At 44.8% G+C, this 21,529-nt stretch overlaps 1 protein-coding gene across 1 annotated transcript; it reads left to right on the top strand.

Moving 5' to 3' along the window:
* The first annotated feature begins 2,476 nt into the window (after window positions 1-2,476).
* On the top strand, window positions 2,477-7,785 carry LOC104485123 (keratin, type II cytoskeletal 4). Its single transcript, XM_010127384.2, has 9 exons — window positions 2,477-2,935; window positions 3,656-3,870; window positions 4,192-4,252; window positions 4,908-5,003; window positions 5,607-5,771; window positions 5,858-5,983; window positions 6,261-6,481; window positions 6,769-6,797; window positions 7,307-7,785. Exons 1-9 carry the CDS (start codon window positions 2,477-2,479, stop codon window positions 7,783-7,785), a joined length of 1,851 nt encoding a protein of 616 aa, XP_010125686.2.
* Window positions 7,786-21,529: the final 13,744 nt, after the last annotated feature.

The following is a 21,529-nucleotide window of genomic DNA, read 5'->3' on the forward strand; positions in this document are numbered from 1 at the left end:
ATATTTTCCTTTTTTGCTTCCTCAGTCCTCCTCCTTTTATTTTGAGTCAAAAAGATGCAATTTTTGCTTCAGAGTACTCTCCCATTTCCCAAGTCCATACTCACAATAACAAATTGTTGATTCCTGACATCTTAGGTATCAACAGGCGAAACACTCGTCATTCCTTGGGAAGACCTAAAAGACATTAAGTGAACCTTCTGCATAGCTGCCTTCTCACTGGGACTCAGGAGAAACAGGGATTTGGCTAACACAAAAATTTTACTCAATATTGGGCAACTTACATCCAAAATCTCTTACCTATCAGGAAGTCAGTGGCTCTGGTGAGGCATTCTGGAACTGCGGCTGCTGCAGCACAACTGGTTCACAGATGTTTAATTGCAGTCTATGCTACGTTCCAGGTGTCTCCCACACAGCCGACGTGTATAATGGAGTGCAGAAAGGGAGCCATGGCACACCAGCCTTCAGTCTGACTTCTGGTCCAGGATGCAGTTTTCCTACATAGAGCTCGTAACCATTGCCTTTTGTACTCTACTTTGGATTCAAATATACATTTTGCTTCTGATAAATCTTTGTTTAGAACTTAAAGGATCTGGGGAGTTACAAGCTTTAGCTTGAAGTCTCCCTTTGTTTTAACTGATATTGCCAATTGTGCTGGCAGCCCAGTATAAACTGTGAGCTTAAAATACTATAAACAAAGGTGTGATCTGAAAGTCATGCTGTAAATATGTTGAATTATTCCATTTGTATAGGGCGAAAGTATCCATTTACGCAACTAATTTATACCACCAGCCCCTCAAACTCACATAAGTTGCAATTACATGTTCAATTAATAGCCTTGTGAATCTCAGTGTTGTAGTCACGTCCTATGGTTTCGATGTGCATGTCTTCTTTTTAAGCACTTGATATGAGAAGGTTGAATGTTTTAAGGAGATTTACCACTGTTCTGATGATTTGTACTGCTTGATCCTAATTCTTGGAAAATGTTTTTGGAGGGGGTTAATGAGGATGAAGGAACAGAATCTGGGTGTCTCCAGGTACTGTCATGTTGTCTGTATAACATGCAGACTTCTCCAAGCATCGCTCCCCTTTGGTCAGGAAGGGCTGAGGGCATTTAGTTGTTTGCACTATAATGCCCCTTTTTCTCTCAAACACTACTCTCAAAGAGCTGAAAGAGTCCTGTTGTTTTGACTTTCAAAATGTCAGTTTGGAGAAGGCCATGGGACAGTGGGCAGGTTCACTGTCTCACCTGGTTGGGCTGGTGATGGGGAGAGACACATTCATCTTGCCAATGTGAGTCAAAGCGATCTCTGGTGTCCAGTCTAATCCACTCATTAAGACTTCCTCTGTTGATGGAGAAAGACCAGCGCCTGTGGAGAGTGAATCACCCGAGTTCCCCTAAGCATGGACCCAGAAGCTGTTTCTCTTGGAGGTGCATCTCCATTGATTGTCAAGGACACGTCTGGCAAAGTCACTGAACTTTTAGCTGTTGCTTCTTGAATGAGCTGGATTGCACCAGGCTGAAATAAGCTACTGTACCTTTTTTGTTCTGTGTAGAAACTATCAGAAGATGAATCAAACAGGTCTCTGGCATCCAGCTTGGTAGAAGGTCCAATACAGTGAGGCCGAAAGATTTAACTGTGTGAAATGGACTTCAGATTAAGAATTTGCAGCATTACTCAAGGGAAAATGTCACTGACTACACAGAACATAAATCTGTTAAGCAAACTGAAATATGTTGCTGTTCCTGGATGCAACCTGCTCTGTTTCAGTGGTGTTTCATGGTGGTAAGAGAAGGTCAGTGTGAAATGCTGCACAGGAATTTATTTGGGGGCATTTGGGAGCCATTTTTGGTCCTTGCTTATGAATCCAGACCCATAATTCAGTGAATTTGCTGGTGTTTCAGGTACAGAAATGATCCATCTATCACAACACGATTACCACTGTGTTTTTTTTTCCCATTATTATTATTAATTTTTTTTGTTACTTTTCTGCACCAAAAACAAGCCTGGTGAGAGAAAAGGAGAGATTGTGAAATTACCCCCACAAAGTGCAAGTCTGCAAAACATGCTATCATACACAAAAACCCATGAGACACAAAACCCCAAACGACACACTGCAAACAAATCACAAAGAGTTTCTTCAAAAATGTTTGCTAAACTATAATTAGTGTAAGTTAGGGGAACAGTTCAAACTGTAATATATTCTAAGCCAACTTGCAAACAGAGCACTTTTAGATTCCTTTTATTTCCTCAGTAGTTAGTATTTGCTGGGCTGTTTTGCATTTTAGGAAGCATTTATTGCTGCCAGGCAAACCAAACCCTTAAGCGCTTTAAATTAATGTCCTGATCCTATCAAGGCCAGCTTCCCAAATGTATATAAGGGGTAGCATCACTGTGTCACTTCAGCGGGATCTCTGTTCCTCTCCTGCAGAAGAGCTTCCCCTAAACTTTCATATTCCACCTTCAAATAAACCACGATGAGCAGACAGGCGCCTACAGTGAGATCTGTCCTGGGACGAAGAGGCTTCAGTTCAGCTTCAGAGATTTGTGGTAGAAGCTACGCTGCCTCTGCCTGCCAACCCGTCCGATGCGGAGCTGGTGCCTATAGCAGCAGGAGCGTCTGCAACCTGGGTGGAAACAGAAGAATTTCCTATGTAAATGGGGTCTGTGGTACTGGATGTTTTGGAGAGTTCGGCTTTGGTGGCGTAGGCTACGGTAATGTTGGAGGAAGGGTCGGCCTTTGTGGCCCCAGGGGATACAGTATTGTGAGAGGTTACCCCGATCGCAAGGCTGATGGCATCCAAGGTATCTGCATCGATGAACGGCTTCTGAAGCCCCTCTGTGTTGGTGTCGACCCACTGGAACATGAAATACGCTGTCAGGAGAAGGAACAGATCAAGATCCTCAACACCCAATTTGCCTGCTTCATCGACAAGGTGAGTGCAAACCTGCTCCATACTGGCACTTCTTTGAGAAAAATAAAACGCAACCAACCTCCTACAAAACCCCAGTGCAGCTCATGCCATGAATCACTAAGCTGGGTCTGTGCAAGCGTCCAGATTCCCACAGAGCCACGTTGGTTCAAAGTGAGATCTTCAGTGTTGGGGAAAGGCTCATTTCAGCCACATACCGATCCTAGTATTTGATGGTGTTTGTATCATGGCCATGGTAGCACTGGACTTTCTTGCTGGTGTCTCCTCTCTGGACAGCCTCAGTTCAAGGCTGGATATCTCACTGCCCCCTTTGTCTTTAAATATCATGACTGTTCCAAAAACATTCCTGAAGGCAGAGGAGGTTAATCCTGATGTTAGACATCTAAGTCTGAGCTGTCACCTTAGGATCCATTTATAGGAAAAAAGAGACAAACAGGTCCCACCATCTTCAGATACAATCTCATCCTAAAATACATCAGAAGCACCTTCCACAGGAGCTTTAGTTCTATTCATTGTCGAGAAAGGTAGATTTAGACATGTGACCTTTAGATTTCTAAATAAAGGGCAGATAATTTTATGATCATCATGGCATATCACCTCTCATTTCCCAAAAACCCTATTTGTACACATGCAGTTTCACAGTCAGAGCAGTCAGTTAAACCATGTGTTGACTTATTCCATTCTTCTCTTTATTTGAAGAATTGCTATTTTTTTGGCCTGCAGGTTCGATTCCTGGAGCAGCAGAACAAAGTGCTGGAGACCAAGTGGGGCCTCCTGCAGCAATATGTCCTACCAAAGAAAGGGAAAAACCTTGAACTGTACTTTGAAAATTACATCTGCGACCTGCGGAAGCGCCTGGACTGCTTGCTTTGTGAAAAGCAAAAATTGGGCAGCGAAGAATGTGCCACAAGCCAGCTGGTGGAGGAGTTCAAGTGCAAGTAAGGACCTTCAGGTCTCCTCTAGCTGTTGGCATTTCACTTTTCTGGTTCATCTCAGGCAACATCTCCCAGACGTGGCACATCCCCTTTGGGGATGTCACATTCTTCTGTCTCACTTGCAAACTCTTTGCATGGTTAATACCGTTCATGAAGAAGCCTCTGATCTCAGGATGGTTTAATGTTTGCTCTCCAAGCACTGATCTTGCAGTGCCTGATGGCAGTCTCTGAGCAAGCAAAGGTTGTTATTCATACCTGATGGTTAATGTCTGTGTGTCTGATAGTATTGCTTGGCTCAGCCCTTTTCTTCTCCTTTTCCAATAGATATGAAGAGGAAATCAACAGGCGTACAACTGTGGAGAATGAGTTTGTGGCACTCAAAAAGGTGAGGAGCTTTAAATATGTTAATTATTATAACTATAATAGGTTTGGCTTGGCTGAATAGTGCGTTATTAGCAAACGCCCGGCAAAAGTGTTACAATAAGCAGAAGGAGTGAGGCCTGTAAAGAGGCACAAGGTCAGAAAAAGAGGCAAATGCAAGTAGAAAGTAAAAATAATGTATCAAAGCTTACATCATCGGCATGACAGCAATACTTACGTTACCCCAAGTACATTCTTGAATTGTAATGGGAGGGTGTATTTGTGGATGGCGAACAGTGTGGGAGAGATCACACTGGAATACTCGGTGCCTAAGACGCTGGTTATTTTCTGGCAGTCTCCTCACATTATTTATACTTGGATGTCAGAAAAACAGAAATAATTTGAACAATATTAAAAAAATTATATTTAAATACTCTAGTCAATTCTGAGTTTGTAACTAGGTCCTAAGTAATAAACAGTCTAATCCCTGTAAGTTACATTGGAACAGTTTTGTTTTCCTTTAGGAGACACCAGGGCATCTTGACACACCCTCTCACACCTTTCTGCTCTTGAAATCTTGTTGAAACATGTTTCTGTTTTATTGGCACTGCCTCTGTCTTCTGCCTGTTTCTCCAGTGTTTTCAGCGAGATTGGGTTGGAACGTGTCTCCTCTCTTTCAGGATGCAGACTGCATCTTTCTGAACAAGGAAGAGCTGGAGGTGAAGGTGGATCTGTTAAGAAGGCAGTTGGAGCTGCTGAAATGTGTATTTGAGGAGGTGGGTTTCTCTAGTCCATCCCAGCAGTTTGGTAGTTCTTTCTTATCCTTCAGGTGCTCCAAATTTCTGCAACTTGAAATCCCTCTTGGACATGTCTCATTCCAAGCCCTGAATACTTCAAAGCATGGAACTACAAGGTTGATATAATATTAACATGATTACACTGGAAGTAGGGTGGTTCCCCCTTTCTTAATGCAGCTCCAGGTATGAATTGGCTGTGTCCTAACTATACTCCTGAGAAAAGAGATGCGTCTGTCAAGTTACTCCAGATTGCAGTTGTCTGATTAGAGCTAAAGAAACTCCCAGCTCAATCCTGTCATTAACATCACTAAAGCAGCTGAAGATGACAGGATACCAAGGGTTAAGTCACTCAAATACCTTGCCCTTGATGTGGACAGAACTGCTGTAGGTCAGCATGTAGGTCAGCAGCTGACGTGTGGCAACGCATCCAGCAGGGAGGATTTTCTGCTGAGCCAACCTCAGGGACATTTCTTGACTTGTTATACCCATCAGCTGAGCAGTGTGGCTCTTTGTTCCAGCCCTTCCTTCACTACAAAGTCTGAGAATTGCTAACAGCTGACTAAGCCATTCCCCAACCTGTAGGAACGAGCTCAGGTTGATCGCCAGCTATGCGACACTTCAGTCATCGTGAAAATGGACAACAACCGAGATCTGGACATGGAAAGCATCATCAAGAACGTTGAATGCTGGTACCAAGAAATAGCTCAGAAGAGCAAAGAAGAAGTTGATGCTTTCTACCAGACCAGGGTGAGTAAGAAGCAACCTGGATGTCTGTCTGGTAACTTAAAAGGCTGCAGGTCAAAACTGACGATTGTCTTGTTTCATGGTTCCAGTTTCAGGAGCTTCAGGATAAGAGAGGCAAGTACTGTGACGATCTGCAAAGCAACAAGTGTGAGATTTCAGAGCTAACTCGGATGATACAGAAGCTGCAGTGTGAACTGGAGAACGTGAAGAAGCAGGTAGGAGAGACCCAGAGGCGATATTTCCAGAAAGGGCAATGTCTTGGAGGACAGCTCAGATATGGGGGAAGATGACACATTAGCCTTGAATAGACTTAAGACCTCTCTAGACTGCAGTTGGAAAGTGTATAGTTGAAAAGTGGACAGAGAGGAGGGACACTGGTGGTTTTTTTCCTCTGTTTGCAACGGGAAGAGTAGATTAATCCAAACCAGAAAGTCCAGGAATTAGGAAACAAAGCCTTGAAGAAACCTGCACTGTTGTCCTCCCCTCTGACAGGTTTCCTGCCTGCAAACCTCCATTTGTGATGTTGAGCAGCGTGGAGACTGTGCCCTGAAAGATGCCCGGGAGAAGCATGTTGAGCTGCAGAATGCCCTCCAGAAGGCCAAGGATGAGCTGGCTTGCATGCTGCGGGATTACCAGGAGCTGCTGAATGTCAAGCTGGCCCTGGACATCGAGATTGCAACATATAAGACTCTCCTGGAGGGTGAAGAGAGCAGGTGGGTAACCTGCTCTCAGTCAGAACGATTCCAGCCCCCAAGTGAATTTTGCAGCTCCAGGATCCTCCCAGGCTCACAGAAACTGGGGCTGGAGAGATGGCTGGAGGCCATACGGGCCACCCTTGTGCCAGCAAAAACAGTTCCTGTCCCAGAGATAGTCAGACGTGTTACAACAAAGGATTAAGTGGGCTGGATGTATGGCTGGAAGTTATGAATAATGGCAGGTTTCTAGATGCGCATGCAACGGGTTAATAGGCTAATGTGCATTTCTCTTCTCTCCCCAACAGGATATGTGTGGGGAACCCCGTCAGCGTGTGTAAGTAACCTGAAGATTTTCAGCCGTGAGTGTTTCTCATTTTAGGAAAAGCAGCTTATGGACTAGCATTATCTGTCTGCCCCAGCTCCCTCTGCCTCTGCGCCCCTTTTCCATTTCAATCCAGGCTGATGTTGAAGGTTCAGTCCCAGGAATCCCAAGTACCTCTGAATTTAAAAAAAAAATCAGCTTTTTTGAATCAAATTGATGACCCTTTTCTACTCTTGGAGGCAACAGCGAGCTGTTCCAGTGAACCCGCTGGGCAATGCACCAATGTGCATTGAACCTGGGAAAGAATATGCCACTAGCCAGATGAGCAATCTGGGAACTGGGAGGATCTGTGAGGGGATGTGTTGGGACATGGGGGAGGAGTTGGAAGGAGCAGGGGCTCAGAGACGTTGGACAAATCTAGAGGAGATCAGGTTTGGTCGGTTCTGTCACTCATGAAACAACTTGCCTTGTGAGAGTCTTCCTGTTTTCCTCGCTAATTAATCCCGTGGGCTGTCTTGCAGCTGTGGTCAGCAGTGGCTACAATATCCCCGACGACTGCGGGATCCTGGCTGGAAACGGGGCTGCGTGTGGCTACGGCTCCCTGGGGAGACGGTCCGGACGACAGAGCTCCCAGAACGGAGGATTCAGCTCCCGGAGCGCTGGGATCCACCCCAAGAGAGTCATTAGCTCAGTGGCCAAGCAGTGTGTCCCAGAGGTGTACTGCCAAGCCGGAGGGGTCAACTGCAAAAATGGGGGATTCAGCTCCCGGAGTGGGGGGTACCCAGCCCCCACGCTGATCAGTACAGGAAACGGAGGCTTGAATGCTAGGATGGGGGCTTGCCAAGCTGGCGGGGTGGTCAGCTTCGGAAACCAAGGCTGTGTCGTAAGGCAACTGGGGGGCTCTCCTGTCGTCATTGCAAACAGTCCTGAAGTTGCGGGGTGCAACAACGGCGTGGTGGGGAACTTCAGTGTCGTCAGAGACCCTTGTGTGGTTCCATAGGGCCGTCAGCTGGGGAGGTGGCACCGCCAGCAACATCAGAGGGCAATGCTTAGATGTGCAGTTCCTACCACTGAGATGATGCAGGGTAGTTTCTCTGCCTACTAGTAGCAACATTTGTCACCAAGCCCACTCCCACATTTATTATCATCAGATATACACCCCACCAGGTTCTGTTTTCAGACTCCCCAACCCTAAAGACACATCAAGCAAGCTTTTCCAGCAGGTGCTCAACACAGTATTATTTCTCTGAGTTTATACTGTCTAGATTATCACAGCTTTAAGAGTTTGCCTGTTGTACTGCCTTCTCTCTCTAGGTTTTCCCATAATGAGCAGATGCATTAACAATATTCTTCCTTACAAGACATCTCTTTTTCTTCCAGCGCCTCCCAAAGCATTTCAGAAAAGAGCGACGATTTAACTTTCCCAGGAGACACTGCAAAGAGCATGCTCCCTTTTTTTTTCTTTTTTTTTTATTATTTTTTTTTTTGTGAAAGAAGAAACCCTGAGCTGCAAATTTGAGCTTAAACTTTAAACAAGGCAATTTCAACTCTCAAAGCACCTGCTAGTTACACTGCAGCCATAGGCTTTTTGTGGAATTTGCTTACAGATAGATATGTAGTACTTTCATTTGCTTCTGCATGTTAGGGGTGGCTAGTTCAAAGTGTGCTGATTTTTAGAAGAGCTCACCCCCCATCCCTACCCCCAAAATGCAAAGTTATTGGTGCATAAATCTTCTGAGTTGACATCTTGTGCTCACATGAACAGAGCTTCTTTCATTGACTGCTCAAACTTCCCAGCTTTTCACTGCATGTTCAATAAACTGCTTCAAAAGTACATGTTTTGTCTCTGAATTTCTCCATAGATGATATTTAAAGAAATTACAAAATGGGTGAAGAAGTACTCTTTCACAGTGTACAGGGGGAAGAAAGAACCAAACAGATATTTTGATACTCTTTAGGCAGTTTGGAGTACCGTGGGACTCCGATGCCAGGAGAATCCAACGGTATTTATTCTGTTTTATTTACCTCCTTATATCACATCATCTATAAGGTATTTTATAGCCCAAGTAACAACTGATGTCAAAGATTGACAGAAACCTCCAAAATAATTCTGAGCACTGTAAGATGCCCTCTATGACAAGTTTGCCAGCCTATAGCTTCATTCACTACTGCAACCTCAGAACAAAATTTTTGTTTTATCCTTCCATGTCACAGCAGTTGAATAGAGAGATGCCAATGCCGACTTTATGGGCTCAACGGGCTTGTGATCAGGGCTGTGCTTTGCCAGCATCATAGGTATTTCAGACACAAAAACCTTTGCTTCAGTAGCATTAGAGCTGACTTAAAAGGCAAAGGGATAAGTTATGAGATCTCTTGGCCATAACAGGGTGGGATCGACTTAGTCTCCATTTTGAAGTCTCCAACGGAGAGCTCAATGTGTGAGCTGGTTGCTGGGGACTCATTTCATGGAAAGAAACCAATATTTCCACGGGGTGATTCATCTGACCAAACACAGATGCCTAATTTAGGAAGAAATGCATCGAGCTCTAGACTCTACTGACTGCATCGATTTGATCTCTCCTGGCTCTAACAGCAGCCCGGGGCAGGGGTATTAGCACAAATGGAGACATCACCATGCAAGACGCCTGCATGTACCCAGATGAATACACCCTGCCTGTCATCCACTGGATCCACAAACACTGTTATCACAGCGCATTTCTTCCTGTCTCAGCACAAGAAGAATTACAGGTCACACGGCACCACTAATCTCCCTGCTCTCACAGGGCAAAATTCTAATTGCAACCTAAAAAAAAGTGAATATTAAAGACTGCCACGAGGAAGAAGACAAGCACCTTTGAGGAAGTGCATGAGATGTGATTTCTCTGCTAAGAGAAGAAACTGTCTCATCTAACTTTGACCAACTGCGTGTCAGGCTGGCTAGGTGAGGTGGAGAGTCCTCCATCCGAGCCCCTCTCTCAAATGAGGAAATCCAGTTCAGAGGTTTATCTAACTTCTAAGTGTCTACAATTAGATGAGATGGAGCCCACCTAGGTGGGTAATTTTGCATCTGAGCTTAATACACTCACCACTTGCAAATGTAATTTGGAAAGAGGGCAAGCCCAATGCCTAGAGTCTCTGCTGAGACATTAGGCAGCTCCAGCTAATTGTCTGAATGTCACCGATTCCCTGCACGGTTTAACACATCACTCTGGGCCACGACATGTGCAGGACAGCTGTCCAGGAACCACTGTGGCTCCAAGTTTAGCTCTTCTTTGTGGCAATGAGGAGGAATGGCTGTCCCATTGCAATCCATAGCCAGAATGACTCATCTTGGCTTTGCTTCAGACGCCACTTTTTGTTGGGTTTTGCTAATGCTGAAAACGATGGTTGCCTGAGAAAGAGGCGGTGGAGAAAGCCACAGCCTTGGGATGTGGGGTTAGTCCTCACCAGCCACTGCTGGTTGACTTGACCAGTTTGTTGTGCCCTTGCTTCCACCACCTCCATGACCCGGCAAAACTGGAACTGGTTTTGCATGACGTTCCCAGCCTTGAAGGGGTGAAAGCCCAGCAAGCCCCAGGTTTTCCAGACCCTTCCCCTCCTGGCCATTGAAGTTGTGACACCAAGGTGTCCCAGATAAGAGGAGACACAAGCCTGGGCTGTCGGTTGTAGTGCCTCATGCTCTTCCTTGGAGGGTGAACTGCAGGCAGGAGTCCAAAGTAGCTTCCTAATATTAGCGAAGGTGACTTCTCCCATTCCAACCGAGGAAGCAGTAGGTGACTGCCTAATTTCAGTGGGAGAATCATTATCTTTTAGTGGACTGAATAATAAAGAAAGGTGATGATACTACCTCTTCCAAAACAAGGACAACTCCTTTCCACCTCATGTTTGAGCCAACACCCAAATATTCCTAGCAATAATTTCAGCAAACCAGAGAGGAAAATGAAGGATGCATTTATTTTTGTTTTTCTCTATGGCCACAGTTGAACGGGCTAGCTCTTAAGATTTTGTCACAGCAGCAAAATGAAAAGGTTAATCTCAAATGGTTTTCAAGCTATTCATTAAAGTTTGTATCACAAGCTCAAGAACATCTCCTGGTAAATTACTGCTATTTTTCCTTTCCACTTTTTTTTTTTTTCCCAAATCTTGAGGATTGTCTTGACTATTTTTTGGGTCTTCTTTCTAAGAGAAATTATCTTAAGCAAACAGTTGTTTTAAATTGGAGAACTGGATCTTCTGTCAGTTAAAAATAACCAAAAAAACCTTTTGATAATTCAGAAATGTTTCTATTCAGTTCTTTTAGTAAAAAACACTAATAATTTAAAAATACAATTCCAGCCATCTTATTCTATGAAATGTTTTGGTTTTGATGTTCTAGCTGACCAACACAAGCACTCCAAGCCAAAGCTGACTATGGTCAAGGAGATAAAGAAGAAAGTGGGAAGAAGTAAAGATATCTTGACTAAGTGCATGGTCCAGGTCTCCCCCATCATCCATGGGGACAGACTGGCAACTCAGAGGGTGCCTACTCCAAAAACCAAGCATGTCTTGGGTGTGTTGCAAAAAGAGCAGTATGAAGACGGGAGTGACTCTACTTCTGTGTCGGGCAATGTCCTGCAAATATGTCACTCTTTATAACCAACATTTTCTATTTCAACCACCCTGTCCAGGCTGGAATGCACCTGCCATAAATTAATCTTAACAAAAGACAGCCTTATCACACTGATCCACTCACCCTGAATTTAATTTACAGACTAGGAAAGGTGAGTCACCTTCTCCTAAAGCATCTCTCTGCACTAAATACACCAAAACAAGAATGCGGGAAGAGGAGGAAGAGGTGGAAAGCTTTACAGGAACAGAGAGAAAGTCGTCTCCAAGAAAGTCATCTCCACAGTGAGTCCCTGCAGTACAAGGCAGAAGAGATGGCACAACCGCAACAATCAACTGAAAGAACACACTTCACAGTAAATATTTGAACTGGTAATTAACCCGAGTGGAATACATTAAACAAGGAAATGTTCCCTGAGCCAAGATTGTAATTTAAGTTTTTTCACTTGCTCATTATTCTCTGTGTGTGTGATAGTTGCTGCAATGTTTTTCTGTGTCAAAAGCAGCTACCAATTGCCACTAGCTAAACAAAACCATGCAGGCTCAAAAGACATTTGTCTCATCCAGCCATGCCCAACACACGGGATATTTTCAAAGTCTGCCACTAGACGGGCTCTTTCCCTTCCTGCTCTGCTTGTTTCTTCTCTCCCTGCTTGGAATGAGTGTACAATGCTAGACCTCTGTGGTCTAGCATTGGATGATGGACCTTTGAAGGCTTTTTATCTCAGAAGTAGCAGAAAAGGCAAAAGAAAACTATGTCAGCAGCAGAAACCAGAAATTTGAACAGCTTTGCTGGAACAAGACCCTCCTTTGGTCTCTGTGCAAGTCTATGGAGACCTTAGTGGTGGACCACACACAGGATGCAGCAAGGGTGGCACAAGATGTGGAAGTACGTACCATAGTTTTGGCTTTAAAGATCTCAGAGATTGCAGGGATCCCAGCGAGTGCATAAGATTTGGAGTTTATAGCAGCAAAGGAGCTTGCAGGATGAATCACAGTGATGGTGATCCTGGTCCCAATCATTCTGCAAGCAGTGAAAACAGCTGAAACATCAGCAGAGATGAGAGTTCCCAGCAATGGTTCAGCTCTGGGGCTGAATCATCTGGGACTATGGAATACCTAGATAAAGAAATCAGGAGCAAATCTGCCTGCTTTGTTGATAAGGTAGGAGCAGGAATTTTGCTTCATTCTGTGGTGCATTCCTTACAGAGCCAAACTGGGAAGTCCCCAGCCACATCAGAAAGATATGGCTTGGAGTATCCCACTTAAAAAAAAAAAAATCAACTTGTGTAACTTCAGCTTTTTATCTTAGATGTTAAACAAAAGAAGTTTAAATAGCTCAGAATTTCCTGGAAGACTGAAGTTGCATCCTGACGAAGCAGTTGTAGATTTATTGCATTTTTTACCATTGCACAGGGAATCATCAGGGCTCATTTGCTTTTTTTTTTTTTCTTTTCCTTCAGAGACCAATTTGTCAAGCTATGTATCCAGCTCTCAGAAGGCAGAGTGGTTTTATTTCCTCTTTCTGACCCCTGGACCAAATGGGATGGGCTAGCTCTCTTCCTGATACCTTGCTTTCTGTTCTTTAATGAACACACCATTTGCTGTAATTGTTACTCTATTATCATCAATTCTGGCACACAGGGGCGGCAGCCAAGTGAGGTGTCTCCTGGCTGCACAGATGGGAAATTTGAGGCTCTATTTTCAGCCCTGCATCTGCAACCTGAGGAAGCGGATAGACATTTTGCACCACAGGTGGGAACAAATGATACCCAAAGAGCTTGCCACAAAGCAGATTGTGGATAAATATGGGTAAGAAATTAGGCAGTAATTAGTTCCTCCTGTGAACACCCTTGCAGCCAGACGGCTCCACAATCCACATTATATTCAAAAGCAAGTTGTTTCTTCTGATGTGGTCAATATTACTAACAGGAGGGAGGGGGAAGCTTTTAGTCTGAGATCTCACCTGAAAAGGGATGGATCCGGGTAGAAGCAAGACATTCTGGGCTTGTGGTCCCAGCTTAGTGTGTGGGTGGAGGATTCTCCGCCTCCTTGGGTACAAGCAATATGGGATTGTGCTGGATCTTTCTTGCCTCTGCATAATACAACTTCTTTCCTTTTAAGGTGATTTTAATGGAAAACTATCCTTTTTCTCTGGATGCTTCAACTCAGCTGCACTAGAATAAAGAGAATTTTGGACCTTTCTGTTTGGTGGTAAAACCAAACATCTGGGTAAATTATGACCTGGTTGCCCTCAAGAGTTCTCTTTTTCTGCTTTTGGTCAAGATTTCAGAGTTTCTCTTCTACATCAACAAAACCTTTTCAGGAAGTCTACTCTTCTCAGAACACTGGACAGTACATTTAACTTCCTTTCTCCACTTTTTCTAGGCTTTTGCCACTGAGGTGGCTCAAGGAAACTCCTAGCCGCAGACAACATGATTCTCAAGTCTGCTTAGAACAAATGAAGGGAACCCAAACAAAAATCTGCCATGCAAACCAACTGGCTATCTGAGTGTGAACTGCTTGGTGTCTGCATGTGGCTGGTCCTGCACCAGGTCCCAAGGAGCTGGACAGTGCACACTGTGCCATGACAGATCTGTGGGGCAGGGCGGATTTGTTGAGGCAGGAGCTGGAATTGCTGAGATGTGTATTTGAAGAGGTAGCAATTCTTCCTTTTCTGTCCGCAGGGAAATGCAGGTTATGTTTTTTTCCTGGAAACACCCTCATCTTTAGCACAGCTCAGTTTAGCACGGACAGAGTTGGGTTTCAGAGACTTATCCAACATATTCACTAACAGGGCTTATGTGCTAGTTACTCATGGGAACAAAAATCCCACTGACACTCTTCAGGGTTCGGGTATTACCTACATGGAGAATCCTCTGTTGGCCTGTTGGCCATGATCCCGTTCAGGACATGGATTTATCCATTTGCAGGATGAAAGGAGGCTTGATATATTCCTCAGTGATGAATCACTCCAGGTCAGATTTTAGCTGCAGGATGAAAACTCCCATTATACAATTAGTCCTGTGTTTCCCCAAAAGTGATACAAATGAGGGGGAATCGCTTCGGACTGCAGCTTTTTGCGACCTTTAGGCAGAAGCTTTGCAACGCCTCGGTCACTGCGAAAATGGATGACCGATGGGAGATGGGCACTGTCAGAAAAGCCAGCACTGAAGAAAGCTCAGAGCAGAGCAGGCATTTATGCCATAAATGAAGGACACATCAGCTACTGAATACCACTGCACAAGTGCAACTGCCAGCTCTAGAAGAGCCCAGATGTTGACCTAGGACAGTGTATTAAACAGGACCTCTGTCAGCTTTCTCAGCAGGAGTTATTTTGTTTGGCAGAAGTTAAATTAACAATATTGCTATTATTTCTGGGCAGCAGCAGGTTGAAAAATGTGAAGAAAGCAGGCAAGTGGAAGGATAAAGCACAAAAACCTTTCACTTCTAAAGGTGCGCTTTCAGTTCTGGGGCCAAGGAAAAAGGATTTGGTGTAACTGAGAAACAAGGTCTGAACACTCAGCATCCGAGACCTCCAGCTCTGGAGATGAGACCATGAGTTTGCCCTGTAGCACTCTGCTTGTGACAGTGACGAAGGGTTTGGGTGGGAAGGAGGTGCTAAGCCTCTGCAGAGCAACACGCAATTATGCCAAACCCAGTAGCAATCTCATAAACAACTGGTTCTCTTTATCATGTACTCTTGGAGTAACTTGAAAGAAGTCACTCAAAGGGGGTATGACGCTTTGGGGACTGTGTGCCTTGGGTGTTTGTCAGTCCTTAATTGAAATGAGGACAATGAAGCCACAATCGTCATGCTCAGTAATTAAAGGGAAAGTAAAGCCACCCGTCTGTCCTTTGACAGGTAGCCTGTCTGCAGACAGATATTTGCGATGCTGAGCTGCGTGGCGATGGCGTTTGCAAAAACACCTGGGAGAAAAAATGTGGAATGCTCTCTATGTTAAGCCAAGGAGGAGCTGGAAGGCCAGGTGTGCAATTATAGGATGTCTTGAACACCAAGCTGGCTTTTGGTCACTGAGATTTCCACATGTAAGCCATTTCTGGACAGAGAACAAGAAAGGCAGGTGCATAACATTCCCTGGTATCACACAGCACCTAGCAGGTGGATTATCCCATAGGATATTCAAGGAGAAAAAGCAACCACATAATAATGAGAACAAAGAGAATAACAAGGCAACACACCGATGCGTGGATGTTGCTTCAAGAAATTACACTGGATGTTGCTTCAAGAAATTACTCTGCTCCACTGAGCAGAGGAGGAAGATGAGTGCCTGATTTGCTCAGGATCACCTGGATGCAGAATTAGAGCAGCTGTTAAATGAAATCTTGCATTTCTAACATCCCACTCAGTGCAGTTTCTTCTGAAAGTAGCAGATATGCCTAATAATGTATTTCTTTTTATCCTCCAACAGAGCATGGCCAGGGACTCCTGTTGGCACAGTTATAAAAAATGCATGATTCACAGGAAGATTTTCTCTTTACCATTTCTCTGTGCTGCTTCTGGCTTTCTTTTCCAGTTACTGAGTGCTGTGTTTTCTTGTAGCACAGGTTCCCAGGTCTGGTGAAATGGGTGCTGATAGTGGCCCAGCTGGATTTCAAACTCATTACGGGCACATTTCTGGCCATAGAAGAAAGAATTTCCTTCAACAATGAGATTTAGGTCAAGAAGTGAAGGAATCCACCTCAGAAACACAGCAAAATCAAAGCCCATCTTTGCCTCTCAGAAGGCATAATGATCTTGCACGCTGGAGGACACAGTCATGGTTGAAAGGCATTTAGCTTTGGGAGGAGGGATTACCAGACCAGAGGTATAATCACTACCGTTGCTTGCCTATAGCTCCCTGAATGTGTGGTTTGCTGGCAATTCAGAGAGTTAATCTCTGGAAATGGAGGTTACAACCCTGTAGGCTTGCTGAGCTGGGGAAATAAAGACTATGGTGCCCAATGTTTCATCTGGCTCCTCTCCCGGGCAGATAGCACTGGGGCTTTAGGTAACTTTGGAGCAGGTGTTTCTGAGTATTAGGGCTGTGATGAATAGAAGTTGCTTGCAAATTCCTCTAGGACAAATGCTGCTCTTTATATCTAGTTAACTCAGCGGAGACAACCATAACACAAAACTTACGCACCAAGCCACCACCTCTAGAGTGACACATTGTGAGTTTTTTTTGCGTGTTGGTGGCAAAATGAATCACAAAAGTGACACCAACCATTCATTAAGATAATAGGTATGTCCTCTAGAAGCCATACCTTCTGTAATCTCCTTAATCTGAGTGTCCACCTGGAAAGTTTAATGAATAGCTGCTCATACAACACAGCATTGTTATTTCTCCTGGTTTGTATTTGTCCTTTTATTTTGCTGAGGCTGGTAGCCACATACAATACCACCTCTGCTCTTGGATCATGCCCTTGTGTCCCTGAGAAGCATGACTCCTTGTCTCCAGGTTTCCTTGTGCTGGTGACCTTAGAAAACAAGCTTTTACTTGATGATACCAAGCTCTCTCATTGACTACTCATGGAGCCCATGCCTCTAGCTTCAGATTGGTGACTAGTTTTTAGGCAGCTGAATTCAGGTAAGAGGACTTCCATGCTAGAAATGTTTTTATTCTTTTACATTATCTTGCCTGCCAAGTCATTTTTACAAGGCCAGCAATAGGGTTTGCTCTCTATTGAACATCTCTTTTGTCTGTCTCTGCAAAGCGATGCTTTTTAATTCGACACAGCACACAGAGATCATATTGCTGCTAAAACCTGTGTTCTCTGCTCTGCTGCCAACTGCCCCCAATGTTTGTGCATCATCTCTACCTCACTATTTTTTTTTGAGAAACCTGTTTATAAATTTGCAAAATTAACTCTATTACATTAACCACACACACTGAACAGCTACTTTCTATGGTCATTATTCTATATGCTCATGTGCACACACAGACATAGATTTACAGACCTATTGATGGGAACTAGTTGAAATTCCGTGTCTGAATTTCCCTCCTCCCACGCTCTCCCCTTTCACTCAGCTGCTGGAGGGCATCTCTGGAGTCCCTGGTTGGCTCAGTGCATGAAAGAACATGCTTTCTGGTTAAAAAAGGCTGTATCATAGAAGAGAAGAGACAACTGTCCTGTGAGACAGTACGGCAGTAGTTACAAACTCAAAATCTGATGCGGTTCTCATGGCTGCTTTTTACAAGGATTACCTGTCTTTCCCTGGAAAAACACTTTCAGTGCAAACCCTGCACCCTTCCCTTGGCATGTGGCTGCTCTGCCTCTGCAGTGGCAATTCCCAGTGCTTAGTCCTGGCCATTGCGCTTTCATCACGACACTGCCATACCAATTCCACCCCATTACTCAGAGCCCTAATAGTCCATCAAGCCCCGAGTGTGAGCACAAGTTGGTCAGATGATGCAAAAGTGCCTTACAAATTCCTATGCAAAAGACGAACGTTACAAAGGAAGGGGATGGACACTTTGGTATGAAACCTGTTTGTCTCTTGCAAAATAAGATGGTAAATAAGAACCATGAAGGAGAGTTTCTGGGCTTAGGTCACCCAGTAGCACCATTAAAACATTGATTTAAAAAATCCAAGTAGGTTACCTTGTGCTGGTGCTGGCACCCCGCCTACTGCAGTCAGATGTCGAGAAGTCACAGAAGCTCTGTCAGAAAGATGCATGCAGCTCTGCATACAATGCCCACGTTTTCCATCACACAAATAAAGAACTGCCCAGAATATGACAAAATTGTCCCCCAGTGAAGCACCTGGGGGACAAGCACCTGCCTTGCTTGCAGGGCACCAAGCATGGCCAGTGCATCACAGAGGACACAGGCAGGGTGGACACCCAGCTCTGGCTAGTTGGTAGCTCTCTATGTTTCTTGCATGAGATGTCACCTTCGCAAGCTATACACCCTTCTGATTATCTACTGCCATGATACCTCAACATCTTCTCATCAATACCAGTGATGTGACCAACACTGGTCACCCACAGTTTATTATCATTCAGTAGAAAGACTGAAGACGGAGGGTAAAGGTTTTGGCAAGTTCTTATTTGGGAAGCACTGCAAATGCAGATGGTGCATATGGGCAGTGACCACCAATGCTCTGGGAATGGCCTGGAAGAAATATCAGGAATTATCTTGTCCATCTTTTTGTCCCAAAGCAGCACAAAAGCTATGTAATGGCCAGGGACAAGCCAGGCTGAGGGTGAAGAGCTGCTGTGGAGCAAGCTTAAAGGTTTTGGCAAGTTCTTATTTGGGAAGCACTGCAAATGCAGATGGTGCATATGGGCAGTGACCACCAATGCTCTGGGAATGGCCTGGAAGAAATATCAGGAATTATCTTGTCCATCTTTTTGTCCCAAAGCAGCACAAAAGCTATGTAATGGCCAGGGACAAGCCAGGCTGAGGGTGAAGAGCTGCTGTGGAGCAAGCTTACGGGGAGGAAAGCAAGGTGCCCAGTGGCAATGGAAGGAGCCCAGGCCATCATCTCTACTCTAGTCCCCACAAATCCACCACCTGCTTTGATGTGGGAGCAGAATCAAGTTGCAGTTAAGAGACCAGCAACAGCCACCTTTGGAGGGCTGGACCCACGAAACCAGAGGGAGATGTCCCAGGGGCCTCATTAGCCATTGTCATGGTGACTTTGCGGTCCCTTTCACAAGGAGCCACAAAAGCTGCCCAGCCTGCAGGGAGGGAGGAAGAGCACCAGCGCGGTCAAGCCCTGCCAACCTTGTTTTCTCAGGTGAGGGTCTTAAAAAGCGGTTTTCTCTCTGGGAGAAAGCAGGTTTGGGTGTCTGGGTGGTTAAAGTCAGAATCCTAACAGCAGGCTGGAAAAACCCCTAGGCTCTCCCTATCTGCATGCATGGCTTAACAGGTCCCAGTTTAATAAGGTGCTTAAGCAGAATTAATTTATCCTAATGCATCTGGGCACATGTAAATCTCACAGGCAGAAGTCTCCTGGAAGCCACCACAGTTCAAGACATATTCAGGGCTCAAGGACCTCAGGGGTTTCCCTGGTAAATCTGGGTGTAAGGTGCTGCTTTAAAGATTTGCTGAATCTCGTCAGTCTGAAAACAATGGTTTCATCTCTTCTTTGTAAATAGGAAGGTTTGTCCCTTTCTACAGCTCTTCAAACACTATCTGACCTGCAGTCACCAAGACAAAGCACGCAGAGATGAGAAGATCCCTGTGAAGAAGGCATGTGTGTCTGACTTGAGCCAGTGCTGTGCATGTCCGTGGCCAATGAAATAAAAGCGATTGCAGTCCTCTTTAGAAGACCAAATTGCATCGGAGTGCTTCCTCCTTCAAAGCTGATGTAACCAGCGCTCAGGGCTTCCACCACGTGACTGCGAACCAGCTTTGTGAAAGCTCAGCAGATGGAAACCACAAGCGCTGCCCTGAACCGTCTCTCTCTGATGTGCAAGGCTGGGCACCTGGAAGAAGCCACTTCTTAGGGCTGTGAGGAGGAGCTGAAGGTTGAAGTGCAGGTTTGTTGCTTTCAATCTGCAGGGAAGGAGCCTGGCAGCATGTTGTATGTACGAAGGGATCTCAAGGCTTGTAGCTGGTGGAGGAATGGGGGATGGTTGTCCCACTAGTGGCATTTTCCATGCTTTCCAATAAAACCAGGCGTTTGGAGGGTCTAAAGCTCTCAAATGGTGGCTGCATCACCCGTATGGCACAAGGCACTCCACAGTGGGCGGCCAAGCAGAGACACAGAGGAAAGCAGGGACCCAGGCCGAACCAGATCCAGGTTTCTCACAGCTGGAAAAACCAGCAAGTCACTGCCCTCAAGGATGAAGGGCCATGTTTGCTTGCCACAAAAAGGAGCTGGAGTCTGTCTCTGGGTTCCTGCTGGATGGGAGAGCTCAGAGCGGCGGCTGAGTCCCAGTATCTCTGGTCACCATCCCCGCTGCCTCCCCTCTGCCCCCCTACAGCTGCACGGAGCCAGCGTGCAGGGCTCAGGCATGCAGAAAGCAGGACCACAGCCACTTCTGCCACTAATCTGACAGACTGGCTTCTCCCTGTTTTTCAGCTTGCCCGTGGTTATGTCCACCTACAGGAGTTCATGCAAGTCATGTTGTATGGACCTATCCAAAGTCCAAGCAATGTCCTATTCCTAGGCAGTGCTCCAGGCTTGGCTTCAGACCACACACCCAATTGCACTCTAAAATGTTTTCACAAACACTTCAGCACAAAATAAAATACATTTCAAAAATAATTCCCCCTTTCACTTACTAGCAAGAGGTTCTGGTGCTCGGATTTCCTTGGGTGGAATGACATGAAGGGTGCAGTGCCCAAAAGCTTGTCTGCTTTCTCCAACTATCTCAATCTCACAAATAAAAGTACTCAAACCAATATACTCGAACCAACACAGCTACCATGGAACTAGTGCAGGATTATAATTGCATATAGTATTTTATAGCTAATTTCAACATATTATGAGACCTGCAAAAAAAAAAAAAAAAAAGAACATCTTTACCTGGAGAGACTCCACAAATACTCTAAATGACCATAATTCCTTTGCATTATTTTTAATTCAAGACAATCTATTTCCAGTTTACAATAGCATTGACTAAGAAGCATCCCAGAACCAGTTAATTTTGCCCCAGCAAAGATGCCAAGACTTCTTAGGGCAAGATATGCAATCACTTGTGATTCTGTGATTAGATTGCTTTGTTAAGGCAAAAAAGGAACTTTATTTGTTTCTAAGCAAATTCAAAAATCTTTTAAAGAATTTTAATTAAGAAGGTATGGTACCTTCTCATTAACAGATATTATTAGAATAATTTAATGTCAAATAGGTGTGTCACAGGAATACGAGGAGAAAAGTTCACTCTGGCTAACATTTCTCAATCTGTTTGTAACACTTCGCTTCACCACTTGGTTGCATCTCCAGCTATCATTTGCGCGAATTCGCTGTGTGCACCAGTCACATCACACCCAGATACTGAATACAAGTATCACCTTCCCTAGGCATATAATTCAGCAATAAATCACTTGTCTGCAGTGCAGCATTTCCCAGAAATGCCTTATCTTCAGTTCCATACATTCTAAGGGGCACATGAAGCCCAGCTGGACCAGTACCTTGACTTCATGTGCAGAAACCCCAAATTTGCCAGAGCATCCACTCCACG

The sequence above is a fragment of the Chlamydotis macqueenii genome, chromosome 29, assembly GCF_036417535.1.
Source record: "Chlamydotis macqueenii isolate bChlMac1 chromosome 29, bChlMac1.mat, whole genome shotgun sequence".
In the NCBI taxonomy this organism is placed as follows: domain Eukaryota; kingdom Metazoa; phylum Chordata; class Aves; order Otidiformes; family Otididae; genus Chlamydotis; species Chlamydotis macqueenii.